General features: G+C 36.1%; 2 protein-coding genes across 2 annotated transcripts; both read right to left on the bottom strand.

Moving 5' to 3' along the window:
- Positions 1–675: 675 nt before the first annotated feature.
- LOC135202727 (transmembrane protease serine 3-like) lies at positions 676–6,431 on the bottom strand. Its single transcript, XM_064232198.1, has 12 exons — positions 6,290–6,431; positions 6,039–6,069; positions 5,753–5,880; positions 5,291–5,382; positions 4,983–5,113; positions 3,912–4,028; positions 3,364–3,547; positions 2,985–3,072; positions 2,203–2,386; positions 1,430–1,581; positions 999–1,119; positions 676–823 (listed from the first exon to the last, which is right to left on the bottom strand). The coding sequence occupies exons 7-12, from the start codon at positions 3,453–3,455 to the stop codon at positions 783–785; spliced, it is 678 nt and encodes a 225-aa protein (XP_064088268.1). The 5' UTR covers positions 3,456–3,547; positions 3,912–4,028; positions 4,983–5,113; positions 5,291–5,382; positions 5,753–5,880; positions 6,039–6,069; positions 6,290–6,431; the 3' UTR covers positions 676–782.
- A 7,542-nt stretch (positions 6,432–13,973) lies between these two features.
- LOC135202728 (chymotrypsinogen A-like) lies at positions 13,974–20,128 on the bottom strand. The gene is made up of 12 exons (XM_064232199.1): positions 19,931–20,128; positions 19,713–19,744; positions 19,427–19,554; positions 18,982–19,073; positions 18,674–18,804; positions 17,219–17,337; positions 16,669–16,852; positions 16,291–16,378; positions 15,509–15,692; positions 14,772–14,926; positions 14,340–14,460; positions 13,974–14,164 (listed from the first exon to the last, which is right to left on the bottom strand). The coding sequence occupies exons 1-12, from the start codon at positions 19,967–19,969 to the stop codon at positions 14,124–14,126; spliced, it is 1,314 nt and encodes a 437-aa protein (XP_064088269.1). The 5' UTR covers positions 19,970–20,128; the 3' UTR covers positions 13,974–14,123.
- Positions 20,129–20,331: the final 203 nt, after the last annotated feature.

Below are 20,331 nucleotides of genomic sequence, written 5' to 3' on the forward strand. Positions count from 1 at the left end.
CCACACTCTGTCAAACACAATCAGTGAGTCCCCCCTTAGCACTTATTCTCCAGAATAAATGTCATTTTCTGTCCGTTACAAACACACACACATACCCCGATGGGCACACAATAAGCATGAATGCTTCAGGGCTGAAACTTGTGATCTTCGAGGCGTCATTGACCACAAAGTGCACTGGTAAGCTATCCTGTCTGTTTTTCATTTCAGCATCTTCGAGGAATCCAGCGTTTTGCGCTTGTCTCTAACTGGCAAGAGCTGAGGTTGACAACTCACTACCGTGCCTTTAAGATATATTTACAGTATTCCTTCAATTATCTGATTTTACTATATTCACACATTGATGTTATCCAGGTGATAAAATCAATTTGTGTATATATACATATATTTACATACGCCTAGAATTATTGGCATTCTTTAAGTATGTAATTGCCATTACTTTGCAGCCATAATAATTTCAAGTTATGGAATGCGTCATGATTTGAGACACAACAGCCTTGGAATATTCATTGAAACCTATGACTAGTCTGGATAAGTCATTTATTAATTAATGTATAAGGCTATGTTTTTCTGTTTGATAAACTGATATTTTACCAACAAACTGAATGATGGAAAATGATGCAATTCAAAATGCAGATAAATTTATTCAGGAAGATTTTACTTCATTGGATAGCAGAAAATTGTTATAGTGCAGTTGTGAAAACAATGTGGTATTCAGAAAGAATTTACATCTTCATTGCATAGGAGAAAATTGTTACAGTGTATCAGTGGAGACAATGTGGAATTCATGGTTGTTCCATCTGGTGCTTGATCCAATCCAAGAAACCTGGAAAGTGGAAAGAAATGGTCATGAATTGTCACGATTCGTGGATTCACCCATGCCAGCTGCATTAATTAGTTCAACAATAATTACTGACATGGGTTTGATATGGCATTCTATCATACACATATGGGATAAGGAAGAAATCAGTTATGAAAATCATTGGAGGTTAATATCTTACTGGTAACTCGAGTGAATATTCTTGGACTTTCTCTTGAACATCCTTCTGGCACCAAAGAAGTTATTCCGATCAGATCCATATGGCTTCCATGCTGGTACATCAGTGGGCCTCCTGAGTCTCCCTGCAGTGGGAAGTACTTTTGGACACTTTTGGACTACAGGATCCCATGCATTAACACTGAGGATTCACAATTCTGATCAAGGTGACATTTTCATTCGCTTCATCCAGAAATTCATAAGACTTCCGGAGGGAGTATTATTAAGTTATCCTTTACAAGTCTAAAAAAGCCCAGATACAAATAACCTTATATGAAGCATATCATTATACCAATTAATTTTACGAAAGTTGCATTGATAGAGGTCGCACATAAAACATACTTTATGCATACAGAAACCCAGGCTGCTATTTCATGTGCACGAAAAAATACTTACTGAACAGGTCGAACCTTGGCTTTTTTTAGAGGCCTGAGTACAAATACTGTCATCAGTAACGAAAAACCAAGGAAACATCTTTTTGCAGATTACATTGGTCATTGTTGTTGCTACAGCATGAAGAAGAACAGGTGAGTAAGAGTTATCATCACCTAAGAGAACAAGACAAATGGTTAGCTATCTTTTTCATAAGATGTCCCCATGTATAGTGAATTTCATTTCATGTATAACTTGCTTTGTTTATTGTTTGCGTAAATGACGTTTTATTCTGAATATCAAAACTGCCTGATGAAGGTAAGTGAAGGCACAGATCTTTTCGAGATTGTATGTCATTAGTGCATACTATATTTTATACCTATGAGAAGTCTCTGGTTCTGCAAAGGCATATCTGTGTTTGATTGTCCATTAGAAAAATGAGTGTGTCACAGTTCCCGCCCACTAATCAATTGTTTATTTCATTTTTTCAGCTAATACTTTAGTAATGAAGGCCCAAGGTGTCCATGTCTTGGACTTATCGCTAATTATTCCTGATAATCGCAGTATTGAGCCATGACTGATGAACCTGTGTCCCTTGCTCTGCTATTCTTGTTTAAATACCTCTGAATCAGTACAGTGTATCAGTTCACTGTTTAGGCTAAGACTGTGCAGGTTATGGAAAGTAAATTCTGTAAATCTCCTAAGTATATTAGTTTATTACTTCTTCACTTGGGAATTCTAAACTGATAACCTACCAGTAGCTTAATATATGATAATCAGGAGTACAGACAACTTACTTCCAATCGTTTTTCCCCATCCACAGATGGAGACCTCAGTGTTGTCGTACTTATTGTTTGCGTCTTCGGGAAGGCAGATAGGTGAAACTGTGTTCTTGACATCGAAAGGCATTGGCTGTTCCGTTTTGAGAATTGCAATGTCATTTCGAAGGGTTTCGTTGACATATGCTGGGTGAAGTGTAATCTGTGAAAGACGTCTTTGGCATTACAAGGTTTATTAGAGAGATAGATAGCTTCACTTTGTATATGCAGGTGACAATAATGAATTGGAAAATTAGAAGAGCAATTTTAAAATAGAGCACGCACATAGCCGTTCAGTTTTGGTCCTCACTATTGAAAATCAATCCAGTCACTGGATAGGAATCGACTGGATCCATTGAGACCCCCTGATCAATTGCAGAACCTTGGTTTAGTTGGCAAGGTTAGCAACCAATAACGAAGGTACTTTTTATGTGACTTGTATAACCTGGTCTGACTCACCACAGGGTATTACTTGTGTAAGCACTTCTACATCAACAAACTGCATCCAAAGTGGATCAGTTCTTGAAAATATAGTGGTGAACTCTGGATTCCTTTTGCTAGATCCTTAAGAAACAAAACTAGAGAAACTTGGAATGTCTACTTAAGTTGAGATTTGTCGTTGATTATGAAGGTGCCTCCTCTAAGGTTTAAGCCAGGCAGATCTATTCGTGTTTAGATAAAATCCCGATGTGCTGACTACAAACAACAAAGATCTAGCTGTTATGTGTGCATGAACGACACTGGACACACATCATAATTACCTTAGCAATGTTGAGGTACTTGGTTGCAGCTGATGGCTTCCTGTAGTCATGCAACCCGACAACTGCCAGTGGGCGAAAACTTGACCCGCTGTCAAAACAATCAAAGCAATCAGTGAATGAAGTAATGTGCAGATAAATCAATCCATTAGTAAGGACCAAAATTTGTGGGCCGTGTCTTGAGTTCCTTTTTCTCAACAGAGAGACACAATTAGATGGTAGGCTTCTGAAAGGTATCACACAACTGATCAAAACAAAGTCCTCCTATAATTGCAACTTGTAAATGGTTCAGCCATAGCAATATGATCTCTGAATTGAAATAGCCTTTCTAAATGGAATACTTTCTAGAAGGAACAGTGACTATGACATCAGATACTCTTACTATACGTAGTTTGGTATGTAGATGCAATGCGCAGCTGTAAGGATGTGATAAGGGCCAATGATGGATCCTCCACAAAATATATTAGGAGACATTTTACTGGAAAAAAGTCCCACTTGCCAGGGATACTCGTGGGGCAGCGTCTCTTTTCCTCCAATAATTCTTTTCGTGTTCCTTTTCCCACAGGCTGAAGATGAAGTAATAGAGAAATGCGAATTTGATAAGGGAAGTTATGGAGAACTAATTCATACATAATTATTGAATTCTTTTAGCCTCTGAGTCTCAACACTGTATGTCCAAATATTTATTCTTTGAGTTAATAAAAGTTTTGTTTTACTCTATAGGTCAAAAGAATTATTCTGTGGGTTACTGAAAGTGTTGTTTTTCATCATTGTACCTTCAAAATATTTTCAGCATATGGTTTGTAAGAAACGTTAATACTCTGAAAAAATAAGAGTATATTACCGCAGACGTAAACAATAATATTGAGAAGGCATTAAAACAAACAGAGAAGACGAAAAGGAAATATGTACAGAAATAACTTGACTTACAATTAGCATAAATTCTGCAGTTGATGTTTCCATGATAAGACGGCAGTTTATTCTCAGCTAAAATCTTCAGAAAGCCTCCGGCCTGTTCGTCCTTCAAGGAATGAGCCTCACTGCAGTCTACCAAAATAAACCTTAATTGTAATAGACAATATGACCTCTAAACAAGTCTATTTTTTCACTCCACTTTCACTACAAGCTTTGAATCCTGATTACAAATAAATAAAGAATTCTTTTCCCACTTAGGTGGGTTTGGAACACATCCAAACAAGTACGACTGAAGTTACCATTTACTCCAGTTTGTCTTGGAGAACAACTACCTAATGATATACTGACATAGGTGAGTTCGAATCCTACTACGTTTGGCAAAAAGTTTCGTGATTTGTTCCATTTCGGTATTCATGAAAAGATATATATAATATATATATATATATATATATATATATATATATAGTATATATATAGTATATATATATAATACATACAAATATATACTATATATATATATATATATATATATATATGTATATATATATCATATATATATATATATATATATAATATGTATATTATATAGATATGTATATATAATAAGATAGATATATATATATAGATATATATATATATATATATATATATAATATATATAGATATATATATATATATATATATATATAATATATATATATATATATCTATATATATATATATGTTATATATATATATATATATATTTATATATATATATATATAATATAGATATATATTATTAATAATAGATTATTATTATTATAATATTATTAGATTATAATATATAATATATAATATTATATATTAATATTTATATATATATATTTATATTACTTTTTATTAAATATTATTATATAGGTAATATTATATATGTGTGTGTGTGTGTGTGTGTGTGTGTGCGTGTGTGTGTGTGTTTAATGTTATTCTATGATAATCGTTAGATGTAAAGAAACACTGGCTTTAGTTACATTGAAAAAAAAGACTGCTTCCAAACTACAATCCTCAATAATTCAAGACCCAAATCTTTGCCGAGTTGGCAATTACCTTAAGGTCTTTTGTCCGTAACCAACCGTCACTTTTCCACTGCTGCAGTCTGACGGATTCCACAGAGACTTCATGTCACAGCTGAACACCAGAGATGAATAAGAAGAAGAAAGAGTTCTAGCACTGGAGATCTGAAATGAAGAAACATCAGTGAAGGGAAGATTGAATGTTGTTCCAGATGGACTCTTCACGGAACCATCTTTTACTTTCGCTTTCCATATGAAATACATCTTCCTTTGGTTAAGTCAAATGAACATATTGGGGCATTTTTTCATAACTACAAGAAAAGATTCTCCTCAAAGTCTCACCTTGTATTCCACGTACTTCGATGCTTGTTGGTCCCCAAAAGTGAAGGAGAAGGTTGCAGTCTCACCAGGCTCCAATAGAACTGTTTCCTTGTCTAGGATCAGACAAGAAATGGTGTAAATCCTTGTTTTGCAAGACTCATGAGAAACATTTGTAAATACTAAACACGTCTCTATATTAAGAAAGAGTTTCTCACAGGTACAATGATCAATAATTTACAATACAAGTTTTATTATCACAAGTTTCTACTTAGTCTTAAAGATGAACCAGTAATTTGGGATAATTTTTCAATAATCAATATTGACAACTTTCTCGTTGTATCTTTACCTATAGTTAATTTTGTAGGCTCTCTTGCATAATGAACAGAGATCCAGTTTTTAACAAAAACCGGTAAAATTGATTATTTCTGCTCTGCTCTTTTAACTTCCTTGTGGATATAAACATAACTGTTTCTCTAGACTTACCATTATGCCAAGTATCACTCCAGTTGTCCTCTGACCATTGCTGGTCTACATAAGGAGCTTCTAAATTGCTGCCATATCCCACCCAATCCACATCATGGCCTCCTTCTGCCAATGATTCCTCCTTCCATCTTTTTTATAACAGGAAAAAAGTTTAGAATGAATCTATATGGAAGAAACGCAATTAAGAATTATTCAAAACCTTTGAATTTCGATTTCATAACATGAACTTGATATGTTTTGGGAAGTGGAAGTATTTAGAATTACGGAAATGATAGAATTTACTTACCCCAATCTCATGGATTCGCCTTAAGTACCATCTGGAATGTGATGGAAATGTTACTGAGTTAATCTTTCTCTCTCTCTCTCTCTCTCTCTCTCTCTCTCTCTCTCTCTCTCTACTTCTGAACTAGACAATGAACACTCAATAATTAGAATCTCTAAATAATGCAAAATGAACCAACAAAGATTTCAGATGAATTCCTGTCCACAGCAAAAGAACAGGTTGTGTGTGTACAAATGCATGTCTTGATAACTTACGAGGAATAGAAGACCCAGAACCTGGCTAAGGATATCCATGCTGAATGACAAAGTTGGTTATTTCTAGACCAAACTAGCTTTGGCCTGGCAAAGAATCTTGCTCTAGAGTCTAGAATCTTGATTAGTTCAGGACGATTCCTCTTCTGCAGTAGCCACGGGTCTCCCAGGTCTATTTATCCGAGGTCATGCCTGATGGCTTCCTTGCCCAGGTGTTCCTGTCTAATGAGGCTTCAGAGTGATACCAAAGACTGAAATGAAACTGCCACCAACCTCCGTGAGTTAAGCATTCGTTTCTTTCAGAGCCGAGCAGTTTGTTCTCGTATTTTGCGACTAATTGACAAGGTTTTTAGATTCTGTGAATCAGGAAGTAAGAATGCTGTGAGATATGGAACTGAGAGCCTTATCTCACCTGAGCAGCTTGTCTCGAGGGGTCGATGACTCCACGTTAGTGAATAACGTTCACACAGACTGACAAGTAGCAGTCATACACATGAATATATTTAAATGCAATATGTATCATTTTTTTGTTACAACAGTCGTCTAAATGTGATGTTTACACATTTAGACTTGCCATTGTCCAGCCCGGGTCGAACCACTTAGTCCTAAAGTGCATCTGGAGAGTGAGGGAACCCTGCTCTGAGCTTTGAGTGGTATGGAACGCCCGTTCAGTTGGGACTTGACTTCTCAACATTTAGGTTACCATTATTTTTGACAGTATAAATATATATTGTATATTGAACAAGGAACGTTCGTATTTATGAGGTGATAAGTAATATTTGGAAATTGGAAGAATGACAGGACGGATGAATGCGAGAAATTCAGTTCGGAAGTAGAACAGGAAATAGAATAACTGACTCAGGAAGAACAGTGTACACTGTGACAAATAACAATCTGTTGAATCACCCACTCATTCAAAACTGTGCAGTGTTTGAAAGCGGGAGGAAAATTGATTACATTCCATACATGGACCATGATGAAGCTTATGATAGAACTGAAAGTGATGTAAGATGGTGGGAATATAAAATGTACAGTTTAGATTCATGGAAGACAGTGTTCTAAGATCATTTAAAGGACTAAAGGTTTATATTGGAATATGTAGATTGAAGAGTGGCTAGTTTGGTGTAAAGTTGCAGAAAAAATTATCTTTTAACCGCTCTATAAGTATGTGGAATCTACAGGATTGTTAGATAATAAACACTGCATAAAGGAGGCAGTTAGGCACCTGCGATGCTATTTTAGACTAGAACTGCCATTTGCAAGAGAACCTTGAGTGCAGAGTAGTTCAAACAAATTTTAGTTCTGCTTTCGACTGAGTAAATCACAAGGTACTTATTTATACACTTCAGAATCGTGGAGTGGGTGGGTATGTTTTAGGATTACTTCAAGATACCCTTACTGGTAGGTAGCAGAGAGCTGCTGATGATGGGACCTTTAGTGAACCAACACCTATTTTATCTCGAATTCCACAGGGTAGTATTCTTGGTCCACTGCTATTTTTGCTTAATCGGGGAGTTGCCTACACAGTACTTTGTTGCTGTTGTTGTTGTTCTTATCAGGGGTATAGGAAAGTGGTATGTAAGAGCCTAAAAAGTCTGAAAAAGGTGTTTTGCGTTGAGTTAAAGGTACAGGTCATTCAATTGGAACTTCAGAAGTTCACGCATAGATGCTATTTATTACTACCAAAATACTGTCCTCCTTTCATTTTAATAGTCTTACTTCTTTTTTGTTTTTAATAAGTGAGATCTCTTCTTTCTGTATTTCCCTTCACCTTCTCTTACTTCTTGCAAATGGACACCACATAGTTTGGAAGCTTGAATTTCAAGTAAATAGCCCATGTGGGCATGTTCCATATGAATAGTGTTCATCTTCTGAATAACAATAATAATAAAAAAATATTACTGTTAAGATTAAAGGTAATATATAAGCTGAGAAATCAAGTACCAACTGAGCAGGCGTTCTCCACATGAATGTTTTGTGCTAAGCTAAATTTAGCTTAATAGTTGGCAATACTCGAGTCAGGAACTAATATATTTTAAGTTTTACAGAATTTAAAACAAGTTTCAGAACATGCGCAGTCTTAGGCTGAGTAGTTTATCAATAATGTGATTCTGAGGTACTTATACAAGATCTACTGAGCAGGGGACGTAGGTTGATCAATCAGTAGAATTAAACGGGGATTAACGGGAACAATGAGCTAAAAAACCGAAACATCGGGAGAATTAGTGCCGTTTTTATTATACTATCAGCAGAAAAAATGAGAAAGGTGACAGAATTTTAGTGTTGACTGGTCACTGCTGATCACTAGCCACCAGCAAGTTTCTGCTTAGCATTTGAAAGTGAAAATGAAAGTGAAAGTTGTTTGTTTCAGTTCGCCACTCAAGTCAGCCAGGTTTCCACAGTCCTCCACTACATCCAGTGCCAGTCAGCCAGGTTTCTCCAATCCTCCACAACGGCCTCTACACTGCATCACTAATTGACTCCAATCACTTTATTAACAGACCAGCTGGTGGGAAGGAATTGTGGCAACCATTTTTGTTTTCTGATGAACAACCAGTTACCATCGAAGGTGGTACAAGATACTCCAAATCTGTGTGAACCATAGTATTGGGTAAAAGCATCCTGGGGTTCATTTACCATAATGGGGAGCATTTAGACTTAAATCCAAACTTCTTGTTTGTAAATAATAAAAAAACAAAATAAGATATGTAGGTAGTTCTCTTTACATAGATGCATTTCATAAAAACGGAAGCTTATCACGGTCCTATTTTTCTTAAGTAATGAAAACAATGGCGCACCTATTTTTCTTCATACTGCAATAACAACAATGACGATTCCCAAGTGCAATAAACTGATTCCTCCTTATGTCGTTCATGATAAGCAGATTTGTGCTCAACCTTCTGATGAGAGCCAAAGCTTGGCCTGTAGGGTAAGTGTTTTCTTGTGAACATGAAATAGCAGCCTGGCTTAGCAATAGTTTCCTCATGTATTAAGTATATTTGATGATCTTTGTCAATGCAACTTTCTAATACCTAATTTAAATAATAGATAACTTTGTCAGTAAAATTCTCACCAGCGGTACCTTTTGAATTCTTGCAGAAAGGGAATGGAAAAGTCACCTAGGTAACAGTTATGAATCCCAAGAGTTAATGAATAAGGGCCTGTCCACACTAGCGTGCATGCATATCAGGCATTTCGAGCTGTTTTTATTTTCTCTCACTTCTGAAGCAGTGTTACCAGACAATCTCATTGTTCTGGCTCCATACTCTGCCAGTTATGGGAACAGCGTTTGCCCATCGGCCAGTGCCCGGTAGTGTGGACAGGGCCTAAGATCCTAAAAGCCATTAGTAGTGGAGCAGATAAGAGTAATTGTTTAAAAGAATCGTGCAAATGATGATACAAGCAACAAATTTGGCACAATTGTTCTCCAAGGGATATCAATCAAATCTGTTCGATTGGCCAATTGAAAATCTAAAATAGCCGCCAAAATAACCACCCGTAGTTGATGTTTTGCTTAGAAATATTTGTAGTTTTCCGAATTGCATGATCTATAAGTGTGGATGCCTATATTTTTAAGCCTGCTGATGTATATTTTCTAGTTTATAACATGGTGAGGGCACTGTATTAAAGGAGTGATTGTTGGGCACTACCAAGGCACATTGGTGACATCACTGCTGTGAAACTCAGCATGGGGTCATTGACAGCTAAGTACAAAATTTATGTTGGCATAATACTGCAACAATGTACTTGTTTCCCAAATACTGCCTAATCAACCCCAAATCAGTTAGGCAGCCGCACCTGAATGGACAGGATGTGCCAGCCCGGGAGAGCCGAACTAAGGATAACAGGGTTTTAGTTATCTGGATAGTATAAAGATCAAACAGGATTTATGACACTGGATGAATGATCAGACTAGGTGAATGGCACAGTGCAAGAACCTAGCTGTATCCCATACGGGAAAGTGCCCATTGTATATTACAGGCCATTAGAGGCCTATTATACTATTACATGTACAGGGTGGTAAAAGGATAAACCCTCGACCCTGAATGTCATCGTAATCATGGATGCGAACTCCACTGGATGATCATGGAAAACAGACTAGAACAAGTGTTGCCTATGTCAGGAGGCTAAGAAAGAAGACCTAAAATCTCCCCAAGCAAATCCTGCCAGAAGAGGGGATGATGGATATATGAACCTAGCAAAGAATATTCCTCTGTTTCACTCACTCAATGCGGTACCAATCAAGCTAGACCCTGCAAGACTTGACAAAGGTTCTGGGATAGAGGAAAAATTGAGAAAAATTAAGGCACAATATCATGAGAGTTGCAGGCTTCTGTTCAACAACACAAAGTTACACTGAGCTGAAAAAAGAGCAAGTCATGTAAGTACTAGTGATGAGGGCAGTAGAAGTAAGATTCCACGAAAGCTCCAAGAAACTAAAACAAAGAATGCTTTTTCTGCAAAACTGAAGGAGGGGAGCTTAGAGAAGCAATGAAAATGCAAGTGAATAGGAGAATAAATGAATGTGCCAAAACACTCAGTGATACAAATCTTCTTGCCAAACTAAGTGCAGGAGATATCGTAGCCCAAGAAGCGAAATATCCCTGTCTGTTTGGTGGCATTGTATTACCAAGAATGGGCATACCTAAAGGTGCAGGAGCAAGAAAAAACACAGGAACACTGGAAAGATGCATATCCAATTGCTTTCTCTGAACTAGTCACCTACATCTGTGAGATGAAAAATGCCAGTGAGAGGCCACTGATTTTCAAGCTTGCTGATTTGACCAAGCTTTACAAGTAGAGGTTGGAACAGCTTGGTGTTGACTCGCCTGATATTCATGCTACTCGACTCAAGGATCAGCTGCTTTTGCACATTCCACAGCTGCAAGCTAATTGCCAAGGACGAGAAGTTCTGTTGGCTGTTGAAACTGATGTAGGTTCAGTCCTATCAGAAACATCCTGTTATGGGAAGCAATCCATCTAGCAAAAGCTGCTGGGATAATGAGACAAGACATGCTCCGTCAGAAGTTGAATTTTAGCAGCATGACAAAGACTTAGAACAGGCTGTGCCACCATCACTGCTTCAGTTTGTATGCATGATCAAACATGGTGCAGACATCAAGTCTAAACTCCATCATGCAGCATCGAAATCCGACTTTGCTTCATCACAACTTATACAGAACAAATGCTTCGCCAAATACAAGGAAGGAACGGATGTCCACAGGTATTCCATGGACCGGGAGCCATATTTTGCAGTCTACATGGGCCTGTATGTGTTTGCCAAGATAAGGAAGAGACACATAATTGAAATGCTTCATGAGAATGGGCTCAGCATATCATATGAGTGGGTGGAAATAGTCTTTGATGTATACAAGAAATCAAGTCTGAAATCAGAGACGAGGTCAAAAAAGGGAAAGGAATCAGAAGAAAAGTAACAGGAACAAGCAAGACACCGGGAAACAGGCAAAGCTTCCTTCATGACTCCAGCAACATGACCGAACTGTTTCAATTCCTGGCCGAAAAGATTCGTGAAGCAGAAACGACAAGCACATTCATCACAAAAGGAGAGGATGCCATTAGCAACATAGTGAAGTCTCTGGATGCTGTGTCCTCATGTCATGAAGAGCTGAGAGTCGAATATTTGTTTTCATGCTAGGGATACAACGACTGATAGGAGCAAGTCTAAAATCATCCAGGCTAATGACACAGATGTGCTAGTCATAGCAATATCTGTACTGCCATCCCTCCAGAAACTAGGTCTTCAGGAAATGTGGATTGCCTTTGGCCAAGGTACCCATATGCGATGGATTCCAGTCCATGAGGTAAGTTCCTGCAATTGGGCTTGAGAAAACTAGAGGGATCCTCTACTTTCACACATTCACTGGATGTGACATTGTGTCTGCTTTCCGCAGTTAAGCGAAGAAATCTGCATGGCAGACTTGGAATGTATTTGATGATATTACTGAAACATTCATGAATCTCAGCCAGCATCCAACAATGATTCGTGATCTTGAGATGCAGAGGCTGGAAAGATTCGTTGTCCTCATGTACGGCAGATCAAGCACAGCCACTGGTGTGGACAAAGCAAGACTTGATCTGTTTGCCTGCAAGCAGAGGCCGTACAACTCAATTCCACCAACACAGGCAGACCTCAGAGAACATGCAAATCGTGCAACCTACCAGGCTGGGATCATCTGGGGCCAGGCAACCCACTGTAATCCACACATGAGTAGTCCAGCTGATGCATTGGACAACACTACCACTGTTTACAGCCAGCTGTCAAGAATTGACAAAGTGCTGTTGTAAGAAGGTTTGCAAAGGAAGATACCAGTGCTCTCAGGCAGAGCTTCCCTGCACATCACTCTGCAGCTGCATATGTGAACAGTAGCAGATCAAGAAACAGCAGCACGGCATAACTTTGAAAATGTACTAGCCGGGACAAAACTTATGTAAAAAAAGACAAACATCTTGTTGGTCATCTTGAGAAATATGTCTCAGAGTGCCTTTTAAATAGGGAAATATAGTTCACCAGGCTTTAAATTACAGGAATCCATGCATATATCATGCAACTCAGACAACTACAAATGTTTCTAAGCAAAACATTTACTTCGGGTGGTTAATTTTGTGGCCATCTTGAAAATGGACGCCATCTTGGATTTTGAATTGGTCACCGGGGCAGATTTGATTAGTACACCTTGGAGGACACTTGTGCCAAATTTGATACTTGTATCATCATTTGCACGATTTTTCTGTTATCTGCCCCATTATAATGTCCAGACGTATTTATTATTGCATGGGGACCCTCAGGAGCCATATTGATCTGATCAGAATAGTTTCTTTGGCATTTGGAAGCTGTTTACAATAATTCCCTAGCATTTATACTCGAGTTGCCGGTAGTCACGAAAGCTTTCAAGAGGTCAAGTGCCCACCTACACACACACACACCATCCCCTGACCGTACTTCATAAGCATTTCCATTTCCCCCCTCCCCCAAATAAAACTCTTTCGTCAGTCAAATACCCTCACATTAACCTTTTCTTGATTTGTCTATGCCTGGAAGCAGCATTGCAAATGCTTCCTTATGCTCGTGCAGCATTTCTTTATGATCCTCTGGACACTATCGATGTCTGGATAAGATAAAACTAGAAAACTGAAGAATCACTGTGTGAATTATATATATATATATATATATATATATATATATATATATATATATATAAACAAATATATTATATATATATATATATTATATATATATATATATATATATATATATATACACAGTAATCTTTTAGTTATCTGATTTTACCATATCCAGACGTTGATGTTATCCAGGTGATGACATCAATATATATATATATATATATATATATATATATATATATATATATATATATATATATATATATATATATATATATATATATATATATATGAATACATACATAATTGGAATTATTGGCATTCTTAAAGTATGTAATTATCACTACTGTGGAAACGTAATGATTTAAAGTTTCGAAATGTCATGATTTGAGACACAACAGCCTTAGAATATTCATTGAAACCTCTGGCTAGTTTGCATAAGTCATTGATTAATTAATGAAACCAGCCATGTTTTTATGTTTGATAAACTGATATTTTACCAAAAAACTGAATCATGGAAAATGATGCAATTCAAAATGCTGATAAATTTATTCAGGAAGATTTTAAATCTTCATTGCGTAGCAGAAAATTGTTATAGTGCAGACGTGAAAACAATGTGGAATTCAGGAAGATTTTACATCTTCATTGCATAGCAGAAAATTGTTACACTGCATCAGTGAGGACAATGTGGAATTCATGGTTGTTCCATCTCGTGCCTGATCCAATCCAAGTAACCTGGAAAGTGGAAAGAAATGGTCATGAATTGACACGATTCCTGGATTCACCCATGCAAGCTGCGTCAGTTAGTTCTACAATAATTACTGACATGGGTTTGATATGTCATTCTATCATACACATATGGGATAAAGAAGAAATCATTTATGAAAATCATTGGAGGTTAATATCTTACTCGTAACTCGAGTGAATAATTCTGGAAATTCTCTAGGACATCCTCCTGGCCCCGAAGAATTTATTCCAATCAGATCCACGTGGCTTCCATGCTGGTACATCAGTGGGCCTCCTGAGTCTCCCTGCAGTGAGAAGTACATTTGGTCGTTATTGGACTACAGGATCCCATTCATTAATAATTAGGATTCATAACTCTGACCAAGTTAACATTTTCATTTGCTTTGTCCAGAAATTCAGGAGACGTCTGGTGGGAGTTTTATGAAGTTATCTGTTACAAGTCTAAAAAAGCACAGATACAAATAACCTCAAAAGAAGCATATTATTATGCAAATTAGCTTTACGAATGTTGTATTGACTGAGGTTATAAATAAAACGTTACTCTGTGCATGCAGAAACTCAGGCTGCAACTACATGTGCACGAAAAAATACTTACCGAGCAGGACAAACCTTGTCCTTTTCCAGAGGCTAGAGTACAAATTTTCTCATTAGAAATGAAATACTTTGGACCGAGCATCTTTTTGCACATTACATTGGTGATTGTTGTCGTCACAGCATGAAGAAGAACAGGTGAGTGAGAGGTATTATTACCTAAGAGGAAAAGGAAAATTGTTACCTATCTTTTTCATTAAACGTCCCCATATATAGGGAATTTCATTTAATTTATAACTGCTTACTTTGTTTATTGTTTGCTTATATGAATTTTTACTCTGAGCATAAAAACTGGCTGATTAAGCTAAGTGAAGACACGGATCTTTCTGAGATTTTATATTATTAGTAAATATGTGCTAAGTTTTATAACTAATTGAAGCCTCTGGTTCTCCCAAGACATGTGTTTGAGTGTCCTTCCCCCTAATCAATTGTTTGTAATTTATTGGTTTCAGCTAATAGTTTAGTAAAAAATGCCCAAGGTGTCCATGTCTTGGATTTTTAACTAATTATTCCAGGTAATCCCAGTAATGAGCCATGACTGATGAACTTGTGTCGTGTCCCTTGCTCTGCTTTTCTGAATCAGTACACTGTATCAGTTCACTGTTTAGGCTAAGCCTGTGCAAGGTTATGGAAAGTAAATTCTGTTTATCTTCTAAGTATATTGTTTCTTCACTTGAGAATTCTGAACTATTAATATACCATTAGCTTAATATATGATATTCAGGAGTACAGACAACTTACTTCCAATCGTTATTCCCCATCCAGAGATGGAGACCTCAGTGTTGTCGTACTTATTGTTTGGGTCTTCGGGTAGGCATATTGGTGAAACTGTGTTCTTGACATCGAAAGGGATTGGCTGTTCCGTTTTGAGAATTGCAATGTCATTTTGAAGGGTTTCGTTGCCATATGCTGGGTGAAGTGTCATCTGTGAAAGACGCCTTTGACATTACAAGGTTTATTAGAGAGATGAATGGCTTCAGTTTTGAATATGCAGGTGACAATAATGAATTGGAAAATTAGAAGAGCGATTTTAAAATACAGCATGCATATAGCCGTTCAGTTTTGGCCCTCACCATTGAATCCTATGCAGACACTAGATAGGAGTCAACTGGATCCATTGAGACCCATGATCAATTGCAGAACCCTTGGTTTAGCTGGCAAGGTTGGCAACCAATAACGAAGGCACTTTTTATGTGACTTGTATAACCTAGTCTAACTCTCCACAGGGCATTACTTTTGCAACCACTTCTCCATCAACAAACTGCATCCAAAGCGGATCAGTTCTTGAAAATATAGTGGTGAACTCTGGATTCCCTTTGCTAGATCATTAAGAAACAAAACTAGAGAAACTTGGAATGTCTACTTAAGTTGAGATTTGTCGTTGATTATGAAGGTGCCTCCTCTAAGGTTTAAGCCAGGCAGATCTATGCGTGTTTAGATAAATTCCCAATGTGCTGACTACAAACAACACAGATCTAGCTGTTATGTGTGCATGAACGACACCGGACACACATCATAATTACCTTAGCAATGTTGAGGTACTTGGTTGCAGCTGATGGCTTCCTGTAGTCATGCAACCCGAAAACCGCCATTGGGCGAAAACTTGACCCGCTGTCAAAACAATAAAAGCAATCAGTGAATGAAGTAATGTGCAGATAAATCAATCCATTGGTAAAGACCAAAATTTGTGGGCCGTGTCTTGGGTTCTTTTTCTCAACAGAGAGACACAATTAGATAGTAGGCTTCTGAAAGGTATCACACAACTGATCAAAACAAAGTCCTCCTATAATTGCAACTTGTAAACGGTTCAGCCATAGCAATATGATCTCTGAATTGAAATAGCCTTTCTAAATGGAATACTTTCTAGAAGGAACAGTGACTATGACATCAGATACTCTTACTATATTTGGTTTGGTATGTAGATGCAATGCGCAGCTGTAAGGATGTGATAAGGGCCAATGATGGATCCACCACAAAATATATTAGGCGACATTTTACTGGAAAAAAGTCCCACTTGCCAGGGATACTCGTGGGGCAGCGTCTCTTTTCCTCCAATAATTCTTTTCGTGTTCCTTTTCCCACAGGCTGAAGATGAAGTAAGAGAGAAATGTGAATTTGATAAGGGAAGTTATGGAGAACTAATTCATACATAATTATTGAATTCTTTTAGCCTCTGAGTCTCAACACTGTATGTCAAAATATTTATTCTCTGAGTTCATAAAAGTTTTGTTTTACTCTATAGGTCAAAAGAATTATTCTGTGGGTTACTGAAAGCGTTGTTTTTCATCACTGTACCTTCAAAATATTTTCAGCATATGGTTTGTAAGAAACGTTAATACTATAAAAAAAAATAAGAGTATATTACCGCAGACGTAAACAATAATATTGAGAAGGCATTAAAACAAACAGAGAAGACGAAAAGGAAATATGTACAGAAATAACTTGACTTACAATTAGCGTAAATTCTGCAGTGGATGTTTCCATGATAAGACGGCAGTTTATTCTCAGCTAAAATCTTCAGAAAGCCTCCGGCCTGTTCGTCCTTCAAGGAATGAGCCTCACTGCAAAGTCTACCAAAACAAACCTTAATTGTAATAGACAATATGACCTCTAAATAAGTCTATTTTTTCACTCCACTTTCACTACAAGCTATGAATCCAGATTACAAATAAATAAAGAGTCCTTCTCCCACATAGGTTGGTTTTGAACCATCCACACGAGTACGGCAGGTTATCAATTACTCCAGTTTGTATTGGAGAACTACCCAATAAAATGGTAACCCCGATATACCGACATCATTGGGTTCGAATCCTACTACGTTTGGCAGAAAGTTTTGTCATGTGTTCCGTTTCTGTTTTCATGACAAGATATATAGAATATATATATATATATATATATATATATCTATATCTATATATATATATATAAATACGATATATTATATATATAACTATTATAATATAAATATATAGATATCTATATATATATATATACATATATATATCTATATAAAATATAGATTATTATCTATATATCTATTATTTATATAAGTCTTATATAGATAGATATAATATATATATATATATATTAATATAATATAGATTCTATATATAATAGATATATATCTATATATCTTATACATATAATATATAGTATATATATATCTATTATAGTATTATAAATAATATATGATATCTATATATATATATATAATATAGATTATATATATAATATATAATATATCTCTATATATATATATATATATATGTTATATTATATATATAGATTACATAAATATATTATATAATATCTATAAGATATATAATTATATATATCTATATATATATAATATTATAATATATATATTAATATATAATCTCTCTCTATATATATATAGATATATATATATATATATATATATATATATATATATATATATGATATATATATCTATATATATATATATCTATATATATAGATATAGATATATATATATATATATATATATATATATATATATATATATATATCTATATCTATATCTATAGATATATCATATAGATATTTATATATATATATATATATATATATATATATATATATATATATATAGATATATATATATATATATATATATATATATATATATATATATATGGCGAAAGTGTTTACATTATAAATATAATATATATATATATATAAATATATATATATGTGTGTGTGTGTGTGTGTGTCTGTGTGTGTGTATGTGTGTGTGTGTGTGTGAATGTGTGTGTAGCTTTATTCTATGATAATCGTTAGTGGTAAATGAAACACTGGCCTTAGTTACTTAGAAAAAAAAAGGCTCCTTCCAAACCACAATCCTCCTTGATTCAAGACCCGTATTATTGCCGAGTTGAAAATTACCTTAAGGTCTTTTGTCCGTAACCAACCGTCAGTTTTCCACTGCTGCAGTCTGACGAATTCCACAGAGACTTCATGTCACAGCTGAACACCAGAGATGAATAAGAAGAAGAAAGAGTTCTAGGACTGGAGATCTGAAACGACGAAACATCAGTGAAGGGAAGATTGAATGTTGTTCCAGATGGACTCTTCACGGAACCATCTTTAACTTTCCCTTTCCATATGAAATTCATCTTCCTTTGGATAAATCAACTGAACACATTCGGACATTTTTTCAGGACTGCAAGAAAAGATTCTCTTCAAAGTCTCACCTTGTATTCCACGTACTTCGATGCTTGTTGGTCCCCAAAAGTGAAGGAGAAGGTTGCAGTCTCACCAGGCTCCAGTAGAACTGTTTCCTTGTCTAGGATCAGACAAGAAATGGTGTAAATCCTTGCTTTGTAAGACTCATGAGGGACATTTGTAAATACTGAACACGTCTCTGTATTAAGGCAGAGTTTCTCTGTAGTACAATGATCAATAGTTTACAGTACAAGTTTTATTATCACAAGTTTCCATATAAACTGAAAGATTAAACAGTAATTTGGGATACTTTTTCAATCATCAATATTGACAACTTTCTCCTTGTATCTTTACCATTACCACTAATTAATATCGTAGAGACCCAGTTAAAAAAAAAATGAAAAACTTCTTCATTTCTGCTCCGCTTTTCTAACTATCCTGTGGATATAAACATAACTGTTTCTCTAAACTCACCATTATACCAAGTATCACTCCAGTTGTCCTCTGACCACGACTGATCTACAGAAGGAGCTTCTAAATTGCTGCCATATCCCCCCCAATCCACATCATGGCCTTCTTCTGTCAAAGATTCCTGGTCACATCTATTTTATAACAGGAGACAAGTTTAGAATCAATCTATATGCAAGAAACGCAATTAAAAATTATTCAATACCCTTGAATTACGATTTCATAACTTGAACTTGATATGTTTGGTGAAGTAGAAGTATTTAGAATTACGGAAATGATAGAATTTACTTACCCCAATCTCATGGATTCTGCCTTAAGTACCATCTGGAAAGTGATGGAAATGTTACTAAGTTAATCTTTCTCTACTTCTGAACTAGACAATGAACACTCAATAATTAGAATCTCTAAATAAAGCACAATGAACCAACAAAGATTTCAGATGAATTCCTGTCCACAGCAAAAGAACAGGTTGTGTGTTTGTGTGTACAAATGCATGTCTTGATAACTTACGAGGAAAAGTAGACCCAGAAATTGGCTAGGGATATCCATGCTGAATGAAGTTGGTTCTTTCTAGAACAAACTAGTCTTGGCCTGGCAAGGAATCTTTCTCTAGAGCAGCTCTTGGTTGGAATGAAGTCGATGGAAGAAGCGTTTCCTTAATCTGTTTTATTTCAGGACGACTCCTCTTCTGCAGCAGCAACGGGTCTCCCAGGTCTATTTATCCGAGGTCATCCCTGAAGGCTTCCATGCCCAGGTGTTCCTGTCTAATGAGGCTTCTGACTGATACCAAAGACAGAAATGAAACTGCCACCAACCTCCGCGAGTTAAGCATTCGCTTCTTTCAGAGCCGACCTGTTTGTTCTCGTATTTTGCTACTAATTGACAAGATTTTTCAATTCTGTGAATAAGGA

This window comes from Macrobrachium nipponense, chromosome 33 (assembly GCF_015104395.2).
Source record: "Macrobrachium nipponense isolate FS-2020 chromosome 33, ASM1510439v2, whole genome shotgun sequence".
In the NCBI taxonomy this organism is placed as follows: domain Eukaryota; kingdom Metazoa; phylum Arthropoda; class Malacostraca; order Decapoda; family Palaemonidae; genus Macrobrachium; species Macrobrachium nipponense.